This window comes from Phoca vitulina, unplaced genomic scaffold (assembly GCF_004348235.1).
Source record: "Phoca vitulina isolate PV1807 unplaced genomic scaffold, GSC_HSeal_1.0 scaffold29, whole genome shotgun sequence".
NCBI classification, from domain to species: Eukaryota; Metazoa; Chordata; class Mammalia; order Carnivora; family Phocidae; genus Phoca; species Phoca vitulina.
The window spans coordinates 24,961,519-24,980,493 of NW_022589732.1; the positions used below are offsets into that span (position 1 = coordinate 24,961,519).

The 18,975-nt window shown below is 41.7% G+C and overlaps 2 protein-coding genes across 5 annotated transcripts in view; one reads left to right on the forward strand and one right to left on the reverse strand.

Moving 5' to 3' along the window:
- Positions 1-8,116, reverse strand: part of GLUD1 (glutamate dehydrogenase 1) — a 36,467-nt gene extending 28,351 nt beyond the window's left edge. The window contains exon 1 of the mRNA XM_032424007.1: positions 7,375-8,116. Coding sequence (XP_032279898.1) covers positions 7,375-7,834 — 460 coding nt within the window. The 5' untranslated portion in view covers positions 7,835-8,116. The remainder of the gene's footprint in view (positions 1-7,374) is intronic.
- Positions 8,117-8,184: 68 nt separating this feature from the next.
- SHLD2 (shieldin complex subunit 2) overlaps positions 8,185-18,975 on the forward strand; it is a 79,825-nt gene continuing 69,034 nt past the window's right edge. For 2 of the 4 annotated variants that reach the window (XM_032423999.1, XM_032424003.1), the window contains exon 1: positions 8,185-8,254. The gene's annotated coding sequence lies outside the window, so the exon portion shown is untranslated. Of the gene's footprint in view, positions 8,255-9,909; positions 10,138-18,975 lie in introns of those variants that run through there. The other 2 variants (XM_032424004.1, XM_032424000.1) reach the window with 2 other exon arrangements.

Here is an 18,975-nt window from a genome sequence, read left to right on the forward strand (position 1 = left end):
AAGAGTTGCCTCATGAAAACAAAAGGTGGTGGGATGCCTGGGTGGCTCAGTTGGTTAAGCGTCTGCCTTCGGCTCAGGTAATGATCCTACGGTCCTGGGATCAAGTCCCACTTCGGGCTCCTTGCTCAGCAGGGATCCTGCTTCTCCCTCTCCCCCTCCCCCCTGCTTGTGCTAGCTAGTTCTCTCTCTCAATCTGACAAATAAATAAAATCTTAACCCCCCCCAAAAAAACAAAAGATGCTCCTATCACCCAGAAATTCCAGGGGATTTAGGAGCTCTGTGTTAGGAACTGGAGTCAAGACCAAATATTAGGACGGAAGAGGCTCTCAGCACCTCTATCACTCAGGAAAGTTCAAGGATTTTAGGAGCTCTGTGTCAAGAACTAGGGGCAGAGACCAAATAAATATTTATCATGTCATAAAACCTCACTTTCCACTATTTACAAACACACAGTCTGTCCCTATGACCCCATCACACAGTCCTGCCTCTTGCCTGGGCTGGATCAGTCACCCCCCCTATTTCTCTTTATCTAAAATCATCTTGCCCCCATCCAACTCCTATCCAGCCCTCCCTGCTTAGAGATCAAGACTGTCGTTCCCTGGTATTTTCTTTGAATTCCTATTGTAGCAACGCATTGTTGAGTGTGTTTTCAACCATGTCATTTATTGACTGGTTTTGGGAAAGGAAAATGTAGAAATAGAATACTGAGCTAAAAGCAAAAGGAGAATGACACAGATACCATAGGAGATTTGGGATTCTGTTCTATTTTGAGGAAATCAATGAAAAGACATTTTGAGGGAAAAAAAACCCAACAGCTTTGTTTTGTTAAAGCTTTCTTATGGATAGCTCCCCCAGCAAAGAGCATAGTACCTGACACAGAGTAGGGAATTAAAAGGCCTGGAATGAACAGGTTAACTATCAGAAATCCCCATGGGCTAAGGAATGCTTCTTAATTAAGCATAAAGTTTAAAGCTCTTGTCTTTGGGGAAACTAACACATAATGGAAAAACTGATTTATCTGGATATAATCTATAGCTCATAATGAACATAGTCCTTATTCAGTAAACCCCCCAATATGGGGACTATCACCCTTGACTATTATTCCCTTGCTGTTTCTCTCTTGGTAAAAGGGATTAAAAAAACAACAAAGAGTCCATGTAAATCGTAGGGCTCAAATGTACTAAATGCCTTTTTTTTTTAAGGTCCATGTCCACATATTGATGATAATGATACATGGCAAAAGGAGTCACATTACTGACAACATTTACAATTTTCATTTGTGTCATCTTTCACATTTTCCTCTAGCGAAGAAGCAATTCAGAGAAGTTAAAAGGTCTGACAGACTTTGTCCAAGAATAATCCGGAGAAATAGCAATTCATGACAAACCGTAACTTCTGAGTTTTTAAGGAAGAGACACCCAGAAGAAAACCATGTTAAAACGATTCCTTTGAAAACCCTTAAAGATGCACCTTCTAACACTTTGGTACAGAAAGGAGTTGTTCTGGCTGACATGTTAAACTGTTCAACACCACACCTCTTCAAACCTTTCGGTGGAAAACTCTCGTTAGAATGTTCTCTCATGGCCTACCAGAATAAATGGACCTGTAAAGATTTCATACGTGAGCGAGTTTTATATGCACAGTTGTTGGAATATGCATGCGTTTTCTAGACAGAAAGGAGGCCTTCTAATAGCTTTTAACACATTTCAAATGATCCAAAGTGTTAGGAGTCACTGTGTTGAGGGCATGACATGGTTCTCAATCACTGCTTAGAATACAACTTGTCATTTTTTTATGTGAATAAATCCCGGACAATGATGATTAAGGAGGTGGGTGCTGGAGCCAGAGGACGGGAGCCTGAACCCCAACTCTGCTACTTAACTGGGGGTGTAACCTTAGTGGAGGAGCCTTTGCGTTTCAACCCTAGTGTCCGTATTTGAAAATCGGGGACAACAGTGTGTTCATGAGGTTGTTATGAAGAATAAAACTGATGATGCGTGAAAAGCTCTTAGCAAAATGCCTGGTGTCCGCAGAGAGTTCAACAAATGTTAGCTGTTAGCTTACCCCTTGCTTTGCCAGTTGACCTGTGTGGAGACAGGATCTCCCAGGTACCGCTCGCTGCCTTTGTGAAAGGAAATTAAGGTCTGGAGCAGCCCTCCCGGCAGGCGGCTCTGCGCTTGGTGAAACCTGTCCTGCCTTCAGCCGTAATATTTCATACACGAATGCTTCAGTCTTGATAGTGAGTACTGTAATCTACATTAATTTTTGCCTCTGGAAAGGGGAAAACATTGCCTCACTGGGATAGCTAGGTCAGTTTTAGGTAACAGCTTTGGATGGAAGATGGTTCAGTTATTTCATGGGGAAGACCTGGGCAGAGCTGCTTCATTTTACATTTTATAAACCGTTACCGCTATTTGAATATCTGAATGATATACAGTTATTTTAACAGGAGCTTCTTGGGTACAGCCATCATGACCTATTTATGAATCGATGTTCTTCAATGCAGTGATATTAGAGGTCTAAATTTTTTTTTTTGTATTATGAAGATCTTATTATTATGCAAGGTAAATGGGGAAAAAAAACCCACAACATCCTGAAGTCCTGTGTTAGGCTATTGCCTAGGAATTCTTCAACATCCAAAAGCTAATTGTTTTGGTCTTTACTGGTTCCTGGCAGAACCCTCAGCACCTTTAAACATCACTGGACAAAAACAATTTTCTTAACCTAAGTTATTATCAGTAGCTGTATATCTAATTTCTTCCCTCTAAAAGCCAGAAAGTTCATGTTCAATTTTTATTTCTTGTACTTAAAATTTAAACACTGCCAGTTTCATTGAAGTTTAATATACTGGTACTTGTCCTCCAATTTTTGATGTCCCAATTCCTGCAATGTGGACTTTGCATAATGAGTGGGCAGTGTTTGTGTTCCTACATATGGGCTTTTTACTGCCTGAGCCAGCCAGCTACACGGATTCGCCCCAAGTGAGGGGAAGACTGAATGGCCATCTGATGCACTGGTCTCCACCACATTCCTAGCTCTTCATTCTCTAGTATACTTGCGGGAGGGGGGCAGGTCAGAGGCATTTGGCTTCCGTGAAATTCAAAGGCCTCTATGATGGCAACCCAGTTCTGGATTTAATTAAAAAGGATTAAAAACAACAGCAGCAGCAGCAACAAAACCCTCAGGGAGGAGGGCTAGGGGGAAGAACACATTACAAATTACCTGTCTTTTAACGGAATTTTCAGACTGAGTTAAATCCTAAATTTATCTACGAAGGCTACATTTTATCTTGTGGGAGCAGATGTGGACACACGCTCCCACTTCAAGATCAGGGAGTGTGAGAGTTTATTCAAAGTTACCCAAATTGTGACGGCTGTCAACCTGGCACAGCAGAAGTAAGTCAGAAACAATTTTTTTTTCAGTGAAGGCAGAGCATGTGTCATTTTTAAACAGTATCAGTACTTTCTTACAGTCTTCCTCCAAAGCACTACCATTCACCATACAGTTATAACCCAGAGGACAGGGGGACTGACACTACACTGACTCCAATCCTCAGCTGCCTCCCATACCCCCCACCCCTGCATCCTGTCCCCCAGAGCCAAGAACAAAGACCATCTACCTCCCACTGTTTCTTTTCTGCATTTTGGCTCTTAAAAAACAAGTCGATGGGTTAACATAGTTTGTACTTCTTTTTTTTTTTTTGGTACTGATATTTACAGTTAAAAGATTTAGGGTCAGTGTATCAGGCTATTCCATTTATAGTCCACCAACTTTATTTAAAATGATAATTTTAGAGAGTTCTATGATGGAAGAAACAGTAACGGAATTTTGGCTTAATAGTTCTAAGGTAAGGTGGGGGAGAACAAGCTAGGAGAGAAAGTTAAATTGCTCCTACATCAATGAATTGCTATTATCAATCCGTACTTCTCCCCCAAAATTGACTTTTATTTATTTAAAAAAATTTTTCTAAAGATTTATTTGAGGGGCGCCTGGGTGGCTCAGTTGTTAAGCATCTGCCTTCGGCTCAGGTCATGATCCCAGGGTCCTGGGTTCGAGCCCCACATCGGGGAAGCCCGCTTCTCCCTCTCCCACTCCCCGTTTGTGTTCCCTCTCTCGTTGTCTCTCTGCCAAATAAATAAATAAAATCTAAAAAAAAAAAAAGATTTATTTGAGAGAAAGAGAGGGAGCAAGAGCGGGAGGAGGGGGAGAGGGAGAGAGAATTTAAAGCAACTCCCCGCTGAGTGCAGAGCCCAATGCAGCGCTGGATCCCACGGCCCTGATGACCACCTGAGCTGAAACCAAGAGTCAGCTGCTTAACTGACTGCGCCCCCCAAAACTGACTTAAATGATAAACTTCTTTCTGAAAAGGTACTGCATACTGGTCGCAGAACCACGGGCCAATAAAATATAGAATTTATTCTGAGAAAGTTAACAGAAACAATCACTGATAATGTCTTCAAACATGTAAGAAACTTTGAAAGTCTTCTCAAAGCAGAAATTCCCACAATATTCATCTTTGATGAAATTAAGGCTGCTCTTAAATTTCCCTTCAGAGACTATAGCATACTTTTGCAAATCCTTAATAGATGCAAAATCTGATGGTTTCAGTTAAATACGCTTTGTGGGGGAAAAAAGCAAAAAAACCCCCAAAATGTATTATTAAATATTTACTTGGAATAAAGTACACATGAGCCACCCCCAGGTCTTAAAACCACCTGTTTCTCTTACACAGATTATAATTAGATTGTTACTTTGCTTCAACCTTGAAAATTGTATTTCGGAAAACTCAGGCAGAAGGTCACTCTTGAGGAAAGATTAGATGCAGAACACTGAGGGTTATGGAAAGGATGAAGATGAGCAGACAAGGCTGTATGTGCGCAGGTGTGCAAGCGCTCGTGTGTGTGTGTTTGCGAAGAACATTGGTAGAAAAGGCAGTTGAGGTGGTGAGAGAAAAGTGTGTTTAAAAGGGAAAGATTTACTGAAGTCACAGGGATTATTCAAAGCATCCTTAAAAATTTCAGTCATCTAATATGTTTTGTATTTCGAAGACCAGAGTGCAACCAAGGAAGTCAACAACATTTTTATAAGTAAAAAAAAAAAAAAAAAGTTTAATTGGAGACAAAAACTACTCAAAATAAGGTGCTCGTAGAATATACATTCTCCGCAGTCAGATGAAGGTAATAAATGGGAAGAAAGATCCTGGAGTGTTAGGAAAGCAAAGCATTTAAGTACACATTACCCAAATTTTGCTGATCATCTATTTAGCACACTGTTCATTATGTTGAGCACACCAAAATATTTTAAGGGCTTTCACAGAGATATAATCCTGCCCAAATCTATTATCTCCATAAAGTCTTTCAAATTCCTTAATACATTTATCACTTTATAGAGGCCAATTTTTCTTTCATGTTATGTTATCTTGCAATGCCTGCTACTAATTATTAGTTGCAATTCAGTTTCTCTATGTTTATAAGCTGGGAGTTAATAGCACTTTCAGTACACGCCCTCTGTAACGTAAATGGAATAAACTGAAGAGAGAATTGTATCTCACACTTCAGTACAAGCAAATGCTACAGTAACAGTGCCTCAATATGGCTGATGCCATTTGTTGCTAGGTTCAATATTTTGTTATTAAAACTGCTGTGGCAACAAGAGGAGGAGGATTGACATACCATGCTAAATTTTAGTTGCTTTAGTGAGTTTGTGGAGTTGTGATTTATAAAGATAGGAGAGGGGTTGGCATATAAAGAATAGAGGAATATAAAGAACTTCAAGGAAACGAAATCAGATCCTGCAGAAAAACATATATAATGGTTTACCTGCTTATCTTTTAAGTGACTGGAAAATACTGCCAAGAGGATAGTAATATAAACTAGATGGCCATTTTAAAGAAACACTGCAATTTAGTATTTGCTAACTTCTCTTCCTCCAACAACCTTGTTTGCTTTTCTTGGGAGTCTAAACTTGTATTCTTGGTTTAGACAATAAGGGAGTAGTAGGAAGAAGGAAGGTGATGTAGGAGACTGTAACTTTTATATAATTTGGAGGTGCAAAGGGAAATTAGAGGTCAAAGTGGTTTAAACATTAGTTTGAGAAGAAGAAACAGAACTAGAGGATAATTAAGCTTTAAAGGCATGTCCTAGAAGAGGGTGGGGCCAATGCAAATTTAGCAAGTAAATCATTAAACAGTTTCAGGCAACCTTTGTCCCGGCTTGGAAATGCCAGCAGAGCTCAAATTTTTCTAGTAGATTTCTAAAAATTATCCTTAGAAGTCAGCTAGTGTAATAGAACACTGTACCAGGCTCATGGAGACAAAGGGTCCAGCCCAACATCCTCTCTGTGCCTATTAGCCAAGCAACCTCCAGAAGACTTCAACTCCCTGGGTCCTTTATTCAACATCATTTATTTTAATAGAAAAAAAGTGGTTGTGCCCTTTTTCTAGGGTATGCTTAAGCACTTTTAAACATGTATTGTGCAATTTAGTGGGGAAAGATTTTTAAAAGTTTTTATTTGCTCGAAGGATGCAATCTGATTGCAGAGGCCAAATCCACAGATATGCAAAAATTTAACTACAGGATAACTTGGTGACTACCAAATTGTAAGCGACTCAACTCCTTTCTTCAGTACTTTATCTTTTCCCCAAGCTCAAATCTGGTGCTAGCCAGGACCAGTACACACCCCCAGGGCTATTTCATTCCATTGGCTGGCGGGCCTTCCTGCATTCTACACCCTTTAGATTTACTGTCAGGGCGCCCGGTGTTGTTTGTCGGAGATGTTACGTCGCTCTTCTATTACTTTTTTTTTTTTGGTGTGTGCAAAACAGAAGCAGTCAGGGCAGAAAATAACAGGATTTAAAAGACCAACGTGTAATTAGTAAAATCATTTGGTTAGTAAAACTGTCTAGATTTCAAACCTAAAAGGCAATAAACTTTGTATGTTTCTGTATCATTTGTCCCTGATGTAAAAATGAGTGGGAGGAAAAAAACCCGGAAATAATTATTTCATAGTTTGTATTCGGGTGAGTCACAGAAACTCACAAAAACTTGCAAAGGCACAATCAGATTGGCCGGTCATTCCCATATCTATAAGTCCATTTCGTCAGGACCCACCCTGGATGTCACCTACACTGGGACCGAAAAGAAGAGCGGTGGAGCAACTATTCTGCATACAGCATCCACCTGCAGGGGCCGGGGATGAGGGCTCACGGGGCAGAAGATAGGGCCACTACGTGGCGGTTTGGGGAGGAAAAATCACTGTCCGCGCGAGCCTGACACATCCGCGGCTGAGGCCGGAGGGAGTGTGGGAGGGGGCCAGTGCCCATCCGGGCCCGGCAGGGCCGCGGGGGAGGGCGCGAGGGGCTTGGCCGGCGCTCACCTCCCTTGCAGGGCGTGCGGTGCTGGCTGTGCTGGGCCCGGTAGCCTTCGATGACCTCCCAGGAGCCGTCGTCGCGCCGGATGGGGAAGCTCAGGCTCAGCACATGGTTGCAGGGCTTGATGATCCGCAGGATGCCGCGCACCCGGTTCCGCTTCTGCTCCTCGCTCTCCCGGGTCTTGAGGTCCTCCACCAGCTTGTCCTCCACGATGCTGGCGCCGCGGTCGAAGAAGCCCTCCACCATCTTGAAGAAGTTGGGGTCGTCCTCGCGGTCGGCCGCCGCCTCGCTGTAGTGTCGCCGGGTGGGCGGCGCGAGCCCCGGCTGCGGGGCCGCGACCGCGACGGCGACGGCGGGCTGCCCGCGGACCCGGCCCAGAAGCGCGGCCGAGTCGGCCGCCGCGGAACCCAAGGCGGCGGGCCCTGCGCGGGACAGCAGCAGCGCTTCGCCCAGGCAGCGGTACATGGCGGCAGGGCGGAGGCCGCGGAGCAGAGGCGCTCTCGGAGGCCGGGGAACGGAGGGAGGGAGGAAGGAAGGGTCCGGCGCAGGCTGCCCTTTTAAGCTACAGCTTCCTGCCCCCTGGGCTGTCCCCTCCCCTCCAGCGCCCGCCGCCTAACGGGGAGGACGGACTTCGAGGGCCGCAGGCCCAAGTCGCCTCTGAATGGCAGGGCTGGGGCGGGGGGGGGCGGTGCGCGCCGCCCAGGGAGCCGGGCCTCCGCCTCTGCCGCGGCCTCACCCGGCCTCCCAGGCGGCGGCGCGTGCCTGCAGGGGCGTTCGGGGGCGCGCAGGCGCGGGCTGGCCCAGTGCGCATGCTCGCGCCGGACGGGGAAGGGGAGGGGCGAGGACTCCGCGGGCTGGCTGGATCTACAGGAGGCGGTGTCTCAGGTCTGTGCGCGCCCCCGACCTCGACCTGGGGAGGGGGCCAGCGTGGGGAGGGGGCCAGCTTGGGAAGTGGGCTTGCCGGGGGAGGTGCTTGTCCGCCTCTGGGGGGCGCTGAGAGGCCGATCCCCGGGCTCCTGCAGGGGTGAGGGTGGTGCGGTCTGGCGGCCGGCCGGGCCGAGTGAGTCACTGGTGTCCCTCCTTTCCGCCCGCACGCCGTCGGGCGGGGCGGCCGTCCTGCACCCCCTCCCACCCCGTCCTCTGGTGTCTCTGCGGAGCCGGCCGAGGGGCGCCAAGATCGAGGAGCTGCGGTTGAAGGCGGGGCTGTGGGCTTGGCTCTGCCCTCGGGGAATGCGAAGCACTTAATGTCATCCGAGTCAGGTTTTTGAGGTGGCTTGCGGGAAATGGAAAGGAGAAGGCCTGGGAGCTGGGGAATCCCTTACCGTCTGGCCTTACACAAAAAATGAAGTTTTCAATTTTGCCCTATGTAACCACTCATCAATGTCAAGATAAAAGTTATGTGAGTCATTGTAGCTTCTAACATTTATTCACCGTGTTTCCGCTTTTCAGAAATACGTTCTTGAAATGGTCTATAAACAAAGACACTCTAGAAATGCAATAATAATACTCCAGCACATTCTCAGTAATATATGTATTAAGTGGTCCAGAGCAGGATTTGTAAACCTTAAGCTTCATGAGGGTTCATTTTGTACTTACGCATACTTGAGAAATGCTAAAGTCCTGTGCTCCTTTGGGTAGGGTAGGCACATGTTTCAGTCCAATGACTCAGTCTTAAGAAAAGGTACCAAACAAAGGCTCCCTTCCCAGCTTTAGTAGTCCGGGTGTACTTTGGTGGTTATAAAATGACACCTTTTTGACTTGCAAAACTACTTTACTTCCTGACGTTCATTTTATTCATCTATTAGAATATGGAAGAGAATGTTCTTAATTCTTAGAATATACTGCGAAGTGTAAAGTGGTAACGTAGATCAGTTAAATTACATTCATCTATCTCAGTGTACTTTCAAAGCAAAGAAGATGCAGATTATATTTTATCTTATTTGCTAGATAAATGTATCATTATATTTGTGTGTTGTTTTTCAGTGAAAAATATTTTCTGAACTGAATCCTGAATTTGTCTTGTTGGTAAAAACATTCAGGTACCAAATTTCCTTTTCACTTGATGGTATTATCATTTTACACTGCAAAGAAAACCCCATGAAAACCAAACCCCAGATAGTAAAATTTTAGAATAAAGTGAATTAGCATCCATAAACATGTGGACATTTTTTTGTTTCAGATTAAATTTTTTGTTATGTTTTGAGGAAAGTGGTTTAAAAGCTTAGTTTTATTGCCCTGTTTATCTCTTTCGTGATAACCATAGCCTTCAGAAAAATAAATGTTTAACTTTGCTTCTTCCCAAGTTTTATTCATCTGAATTCAAAAGTTGGAAAGGAAGTAGTGAGGAAATTATTTTTAACTGAGAGTCCCCTATCTATAAATATCTTACAAAATGGCTTCATAAGAACCTCCAAAATAGATGCTTTTATTTTTTAAATCTTCATTATGTTTTAAAATTATATATAAGTTGTAAAAAAATTCAGACCGTACAGATAAGTTTTTTTTGTTTTTTTTTTTTTTAAGATTTTACTTATTTACTTGACAGAAAGAGAAAACAGGAGCAGGGGGAGAGGCAGAGGGAGAAGCAGACTCCCCGCTGACCTGGGAGCCTGATGGTGGGGCTGGATCCTCCCAGGACCCTGGGATGATGACCTGAGCTGAAGGCTGCTGATTAACCAACTGAGCCACCCAGGCACCCCCAAATGTTACAGATAAGTTTAAAGAAAAGAGTGAAATTTTCCAAACAGTACTCCTCCTTCCCCCATTTAGTAAGTAGTTGGAGTATTTCTTTTTAAACTAAAGTAGGTATTATAATTCCTGATTTAATGGAAGAGGGAACTAAAGCTCACAGAGACCAAGTAAATTGTTGATGGTCACCTAGCTGGTAAATTGCAGGCTGAGATTCAAACCTGTGTATTTGACTCCAAAGTTATTCTATTGCTACTATTCCAAGAAATATTTTAAGTATTTGTTGCATTTAGTTTAAACTACTGTGATGTAAGATCTAGTAAGTTTCAGCTTCACACTGATGATTTATTTTATTTTAATTTCCAGTATAGTTAGCATACAGAGTTATATTAGTTTCAGGTGTACAATATAGTGATTCAACAATTCTATATGTTACATTGATGATTGCTTTATAAAGTATACAGTTATTTTGCAAATTAAAGTTTAAATTTATTAGTAATTTCCATTTCAAAAGGAAGACAGAATTTAACTGAAGGGAGTTTTGGTCATTTGATAACATTCAACAAAGACAAATCAATTTTCTGCCTTTGACATGTATGAGTTTTCCTCAGCTGTTTTAAAATTCCAGGTCATTTTTCTTTGATCCATTGCATGCTTTTATGTTTTCAAGTGCTTTTAAAAATATTTCAGAAGAAGAATTTTAGGATTTAGAAAGACATAGCATAAAAATAAAAGAACACTGTAGTCTTTTAAAAAAATGATTTGAAAAAGTAATACGTACTTTCTACCTTGTGTCTCTTTATATTGGTCTTTTTTGGACATTTCATTTAGATGGAATGATACAATATGTGGCCCTTTGTGACTGGCTTCCCTCACTTAGGATAATGTTGTAAAGATTCATCTATGTTATAGCATGGATCAGTATTTCATTTCTTTTTAGGGCTAAATAGTATTCATCGTATGGCTCTGTCTCATATTGTAATCCATTCATCATGGACATTTGAGTTATTTTCACTTTCGGCTGTTGTGAATAACGCTATTATGAACATTCTTGTGCAAGTTTTTGTGTGGACATATGTTTTCAGTCCTCTTGGGTATATACCTAGGAATGGAATTGCTGATTAACCTTTTAAGAAAAAAAAGTTTTTTAACCTTGAGAAACTATCAAACTGTTTTCCACAGAGCTGTACCATTTTAATTCTTATTAGCAGTGTATGAGGGATGCAATTTCCCTGCATCCTCCCCAACACATACTATTATCTGGGGTGAAGTGGTAGCTCATTTTGGTTTTGATTTGCATTTCCTTGGTGGCTAATGATGCTGAACATCTTTTCGTATGCTCATTGGCCATTTGTATATCTTTTCTTGGAGAAATGCCTATTCATTTCCTTTTCCTATTTTTTTTTAAAAGATAGAGGGCTTTATTTATTTATTTTTTAAGATTTTATTTATTTATTTGACAGAGAGAGAGAAAGAGAGATCACAAGTAGGCATAGCGGCAGGCAGAGCAGGAGGGAGAAGTAGGCTCCCTGCTGAGCAGAGAGCTCGATGTGGGGCTCCATCCCAGGACCCTGGAATCATGACCTGAGCTGAAGGCAGACGCTTAACCGACTGAGCCACCCAGGTGCCCCTCCTTTTCCTATTTCTAAGTTGGATTATTTCTCCTTTTTATTGTTGAGTTGTAACAGTTCTTTACATATTCTAGTTACAAATCCCATATCAGATACATGATTTGCAAGTGTTTTCTACTATTCTGTTGTCTATTTGCCTTTTTTTTAAGATTTTATTTATTTGCGCGTGCGCGACACAGAGAGAGAGAGAGAGAGAGAGAGAGAAAGAGAGAAAGAGAAAGAAAGAGAATGGGAGAGGGGAGGGTCAGAGGGAGAAGCAGATTCCTCACTGAGCAGGGTGGGACTCAATCCCGGGACTCCAGGATCATGACCTGAGCCGGAGGCTGTTGCTTAACCAACTGAGCCACCCAGGCGCCCTCTATTTGCTTTTTTGATGGTGTCTTTTGAAGCACAAAAATTTTAAATTTTGATGTCCAATTTATAAATGTTTTCTTTTGTTGCTTGTGCTTTTGGTATCATGTCTAACAAATCATTGTCTAATTGGAGGTCATGAAGATTTATACCTATGTTTTCTTCTAAGAGTCTTATAGTGTTAGCTTTTACATTTAGGTCTTTTTATATTTAGTTCTTTTATGTTTTAGGTCTCAAAATGGATTTTGAGTTGATTTTTGTATATGGAATGAGGAAGGAATCCAATTTCATTCTTCTGCCTGTGGATATCCATTTGTTCAAAAGGCTATTTCTTTTCCCATTTAATTGTCTTTACACTCTATCGAAAATTAATTGACCTAAATGTGAAGATTTATTTCTGGACTCTTGAGTTCTTTTCCACTTGCTCACGTGTCTCTCTTTATGCTAGTACCACACTATTTTGATTACTGTAGCTTTGTAGTAGATTTTGATATTGGGAAGTGTGAGTCCTCAAACTTTGTTCTTTTTCAAGATTGTTTGGTTATTCTGAGTCCCTTGACTTTTCATATGAATTTTAGGTCAAGTGTTTAATTTCTGCACAGACTCTGGCTGGAATTTTGATTGGGATTGTGTTGAATCAATTCGGGGAGCACCATTTTAATGATACCACATCTCTGACTCATGAACACGAGATGTTTTTTCATTTGTTTAGGTCTTTAAAAATTGCTCTCAGCAATGTTGTCTTTTCATAATAGAAGTTCTGTACTTCTTTCATTAGATGCTTGGGTGGCTCAGTCCATGAAGCGTCTGACTCTTGATTTTAGCTCAGGTCATGATCGCAGGTCATGATCTCAGGGTGGTGAGATCGAGCCTGTGTTGGGCTCTAACTCAGTGGGGAGTCTGCTTGAAATTCTCTCTCTCCCTCACCCTCTGCCTCCCCTTCAAATAAATAAATAAATTAAAAACAAAAAACAAACAGCATTTTGGTTGAAAAATGAATATCCCCTCGTTCCTTCCCCCCCCCCCCACTATTGGTAATTTTGGTGCATCATGGATTATTTTTTAAGCCTTTGTGCTGTAATTTTCAGGAAAATTTTTTCTAATACTTTTGTGTTTTCTAATTGATTTTCAGAAAAGTTATAATTTTCATTTTTTGTCCCCTTTAGTGAGCATGTTATTTTAGTAAGTAAAAAACAAACTATATCCAAGAAAAGGATCTGGAATTTTCAGGATTTATAGTCTTTTTCCTTTTAAAAACTATTTTTTACTAATAAATTACATGTCACTTTTATCTACTTGTGTAGTTTGGTTAAGTTTTCATTTTGCTGTTGCTGAATAATATTCAACAAAGGTTTTTATCAACTCTTGCTTAAGGGTTCTTTCCATGTTGTGCGTAAATGTGAAAACTCATTGTAGGAACTTTTATCTCTTTAAGCATAGTAGGCAAGAAACAAATGAGGTATCTTAAAAATTTCTATACTAAGGTGGGATTCTGAGCTCACCTGTATGTAATTCATCATGTCTCTGTCTTTTCCTTTGTTTTTAATTGAGATCTTTTGTTTTCCTTATATGTAAAAAAGATAGCACATTTAATTATTCATCATTCCAGATGCCTCACCATCCAGCTGCATTTATTGATCTATGTAGATGACTCTTTATAAAATCAAATCTTTATTCTAAATGCTTTCACATTTTCTTTTTGGAAATTTTAAAGATTTTATTTATTTATTTTAGAGACAGAGAATCTCAAGTAGACTCCCTGCTGAGTACAGAGCCCCACGTGGGCTTGATCTCATGACCCTGAGATCATGACCTGGCCGAAAACAAGAGTTGGATGCTTATCCAACTAAGGCACCCAGGTGCCCTCCTCCACCCCCCCCTTTTTGGAAATTTCAGATCACTTGTGATCTAAATATGGGATTGGAGTTTGAATAGTAAGAAAGTGTAAGCTAAAAATTGAGGCACATTTGTATGCTAGAGAAGCAAAAAAGTACCTTCTCGTTGACTGTCATGGAAAAGTTGCGAAGAAACTGACTTTATCATGAAGCGCAGATGTGAGTATAATTACATTGAGTCTGCTCTTGGTGAAAGGTAGAAAAGAAAAACATGAATGAGGCAGAACGGATCAAGGCAGAGATGCTGGTAGTGGCTGGGGTCAGCTAAGTTGCAGTGGTCTAACTCCCTGATCTTGAAGTGAACAGATATTTGCTAGCTGTATTAGTTGGGATGTTTTTGGCCCTTAAGCAACAATACCCAAATAAAAGTGTCTTAGACTAAAGGTACAAACTAAATGAGATAACTATCATCTAACAAGAAGCCTGGAGGCAAGCCTATTCCCCGTTGTTGACATAGGGCTCAGTGATACTATCGGGAGCCCAGGGCTTTTCTCAGTGTTACATTCAGCAAGTTGGTGGTATCTTTCCTCTTGGTCAGAAGATTGCTACATCAGTTCCAGGGGTTACATCCAGGCACAACTAAGTGCTGTGTGGAAGAACAGCGGTTTCTTCCCATACACATTTCTTTGTTGGTAAAGAAAACCTTTTCTGAAGGCCTGCCAGCCAGCTTCAGCTCTTTTAGGCGGGCCTCAGTAGCTAGGAATGGGTTCTATGCCGTGCCCTTGCTGTAAAGGAGGCCGGAAGGAGGACTTTCTGACACTTTGAACTTCTAAAATACAGATAGGCGCTACCAGTGAGGAAGAAAGAGCAGGAGGCATAATTGTGAAGTTGGCAACCAGCAGTGTTTGCTGTATTTGCCACAGAAAATAACTGACCTGCTCTGTGCTCTCTCTCTGTCTTTTTTAAAGATTTTATTTATTTATTTGTCAGAGAGAGAAAGAAAGAGAGAGCGCACAAGCAAGCAGAGTTGAGAAGGTGGCAAGTAGAGGGAGAAGCAGGCTCCCTGCTCAGCAAGGAGCCCCATGTGGGACTCGATCCCAGGACCCTGGGATCATGACCTGAACCGAAGGCAGATGCTTAACCAACTGAGCCACTCAGGTGCCCCTGCTCTGTGCTCTCTTACTGTGATAATATATTCTCTTAGAATATAGGCACAGTTTAAGAGGGGTGAAACATTCCTGAATATAACACTGGGAATTATGCTTGTGGTTTCATGTTCTCTACATTGAGAAATCTAAAGAATCTAGTTCCCTTTGAAAACTATCATTATGTTTCATGTTTTCTACTTTGAGACATTTGCTGAGTCTAGTTCCCTTTCAGATTTTATAAAATGATTGTAGTTTTAAGACTATGCCTCTTTGCGGGGCGGGGTGGGGGCTGCGGCTTAACAGCTTATAAGGCAATATCTCCATGCTGCAGTGTTTACTCTGTTGCCAGACGAGAAAACAGGATGGAAACTGGAAACCCATCCTCAACTTCTGGGGGAAAGTCTGGGATATAAAGAAATATCAAATGCTCAAATAATTTCGTTGGATCTTCAGATTAAGCTGCCACCAGCAACTTATTGTCAATGGTGTAACACACAGGCAAATGAGTTAAATCAATAGGAGGGCTAATCTGTCTGGTCTTTCAGTTGAAATTAGAAGTTCTTGTGTTTATGCTAAGGGCAAGTGTGACAGTCTCACTGGAGTCTCTGTGTTATAGTACATAATATCAGAAGCACGGTTTGGGATAAGACTGCTTTTTTTTTTTTTTTAAGATTTTTTATTTATTTTTTAACAGAGAGAGAGACAGCGAGAGAGGGAACACAAGCAGGGAGAGTGGGAGAGGGAAAGCAGGCTTCCCGCCGAGCAGGGAGCCCGATGTGGGACTCAATCCCAGACCCTGGGATCATGACCTGAGCTGAAGGCAGACGCTTAACGACTGAGCCACCCAGGTGCCCAAGACTGCTTTTTTTGAGAGACAGCAAGAAAGAGCTCGTGCATGCACATGTTGGGGTGGGTTGGTGGAAGGGGTGGAGGGACAGAGGCAGAGAGAGAATCCCAAGCAGGCTTCATGCCCTGGGGGCAGGGGGGGCATGGTCCCATGACCCTAAGATCCCAACCCCTAAATCAAGGGTCTGATGCAACTGACTGAGCCACCCAGGTGCCCCAAGGTAAGACTATTTTGAAGATGCATGGGGTAGATATGTAAAAGTGCCGTTTACATGTATTTGCCCTCCACAGTTTTCTTGTCAAAGGTGGAATCTTTATAATTATATTCCTGGAGGGCCATCTAAAACCAATGAAACACAAAGGGATTCATCTTAGATTCTAGAATCACCAGCCGTCCACAGTGAAGTTCTGATCAGCTATTAAAAAAAAAAAAGAAAGAAGTATCAGTGAAGAGCAGTATGTCAGTGGGAAGGTGCTATTACAGAGAGAGAAGAGGTTTCAGGACTTCCAGAACAAGGGAAGTTGTGGTGAGAGACTCCAATTAAAGCAAGTATGTATCCCTACCTTCATGTGTTTTTTCTAGGTCAGATATAAAATGGAATTATTTTTGAATAACAATTATTTGGTATATTTTAATAAGTATTATAAAGAATTATAGACTTTGACTATCCTCTGTAATTTCATATTCTGTCTTGCCTCTTTCATTATATAATACAAACACCAAAAAAAAAGTGAAGGAAATGTTAGAGAAGCAATCACAATCAGCTTTAAGTTAACTAGAAAAAATTTAAATGGGAAAAGGCTAAAAAACCTGAGCCCTGAGAAATTCCAGTTCCTTGCCTCTTATGGTTTTCATTTATTTTAACATTTTCTTAGAGAAAAACTAAAAAGTGTGTGAATGAGAATAACAGAAAGCCTGCCCCATCAGCCTGCGAAGACTGTGCATTTTCAACTACAGGTATTCCTTGCTGACCCAACTCTTGCTGTCTGAACTCAGAAACCGAACAGATGGGACAAGGGATGCTTAGATTTATTCTTAACCTATTTCTGCAGACTCATGTTATTTCTAATTCACATCACTGTTTTTTCATATTGGTTCTCATTATGGAACATCTACGTTTTCCTAATTTTTCTCTACAGTTATCAGTTAAAACAGTTATAACTGGCAAAAAATGACTTTGAATTTTATTTTATTTTATTTTATTTTATTTTATTTTATTTTATTTTATTTTAGAGAGAGCGAGCATGCAAGTGAGGGGGGGAGGGGCAGAAGAAAGGGAGGGAGGGAGAGAGAATCTGAAGCAGGCTCCACACCCAGCACGGAGCCTGATGCCTGATGTGGGGCTTGATCTCAGGACCCTGAGATCATGATATGAGGCGAAATCAAGAGTCAGATGCCCAATTGACTAAGCCACCCAGGCAGCCCTGAATCTGAATTTAGAAGAGTAAGATAAGACCTGAAAAATATGAAATATGAAAGAATAATGCTTAAAAATATGTATCTAGGCTCATAGAAGCACTCTATGATGTATTTAAGATACTAACAATTGAAAAAAAAGAGTGATTAGATGTATTCAATTTTTCCACTTTTTATTTTTTTTTTTTTTTATTTTTTTTTATTTATTTTTTTTTTTTTAAAGATTTTATTTATTCATTTGAGACACAGAGATACACAGAGAGAGAGCATGAGCAGGGAGAGAGGCAGAGGGAGAGGGAGAAGCAGGCTCCCCGCTGAGCCAGGAGCCCGATGCGGGGCTCGATCCCAGGACTCCGGGATCATGACCTGAGCCGAAGGCAGACGCTTAACCATCTGAGCCACCCAGGCGCCCCGAATTTTTCCACTTTTTAAATTGTATTTTTATTTTGAAATAGTTTTATTTATAATAATTTGTTTTGAAATAACTTATTTATTTTTAAAGATTTTATTTATTTGTTTGACAGAGAGAGTGAGAGAGCATAAGCAGGGGGAGCAGGAGAAGGTGAGGGAGAAGCAGGCTCCCCGCCCAGCAGGGAGCCCGACGCGGGACTCGATCCCAGGACCCTGAGATCATGACCTGAGCTGAAGGCAGATGCTTAACCATCTGAGCCACCCAGGCGCCCCGAAATAACTTTTCTTTAGAAAGAATTTTAGATATATAGAAGAGGTGCAAAGATACTGCAGAGTTCCCTTCACCCATCTTTTCCTGATGATAACCTCTTACATAGCCACAATACATTTATCAAAATTAAGAAATTAACATTATTACAGGTAGATTCTTAACTGTCATCTCAGCCAAATTGTCGTGTTGACAGCTTTTTGCCGAATTACCTGGAGCTCTACCATTGATCTTAATCATGATCACTGCTATGCTCCCAGCTCTTTTTGATGGTCATGTTTGGTACCCTGTGACCTTCATTTCCTGTTCCTCAGGCTACAGATGATGGACTGCCTTTTGGGCAAGTACCCAGCCATGTCCAGTCTAAATGCTGGCCAGAAACCCATGATGTGACTTGGTCAGAAAAATGGCTTTCCAATTTTAGTTTTATTTCTAATCCATTTGTCCCTTTATATTATCCTTATCCCTACTTTCAGAACTGGTCGAAATGTCTTCTTTTTAAACCAAAAAAGCCTCATCAGAATGGTCTGTGTTAGGTAACTGTGTCATAGTTCACTGTGGCCAGAGTGTGTGTATATGTGGGTCTGCTGGGGAGGGAGGAGAGACAGAAGAAGAAATGGCAAGAGATTAGGTGGGGCAGCTCACCGGATAGCGAGTCTCTTCATTGGGCCAGTTTAATGGCTTTACCAATAATCCTCTTTTTTTTTTTTTTTAAAGATTTTATTTATTTATTTGAGAGAGAGAGACAGGAGAGACAGTGAGAGAGTATAAGCGGGGAGGAGAGGGAGAAGTGGGCTCCTTGCTCTGCAGGGAGCAATGCGGGGCTCGATCCCAGGACACTGGGATCATGACCTGAGCCGAAGGCAGATGCTTAACCGACTGAGCCACCTCAGCGCCCCTACCAATATCCTCTATTGGATGTTTGTTCTTTGCAATTTTGAATCTAGAGATGGAGATCTTTGCAGGTTCTAGAACATTTGCAACTGTTACCTCTTCCAATACTGTCTCTAC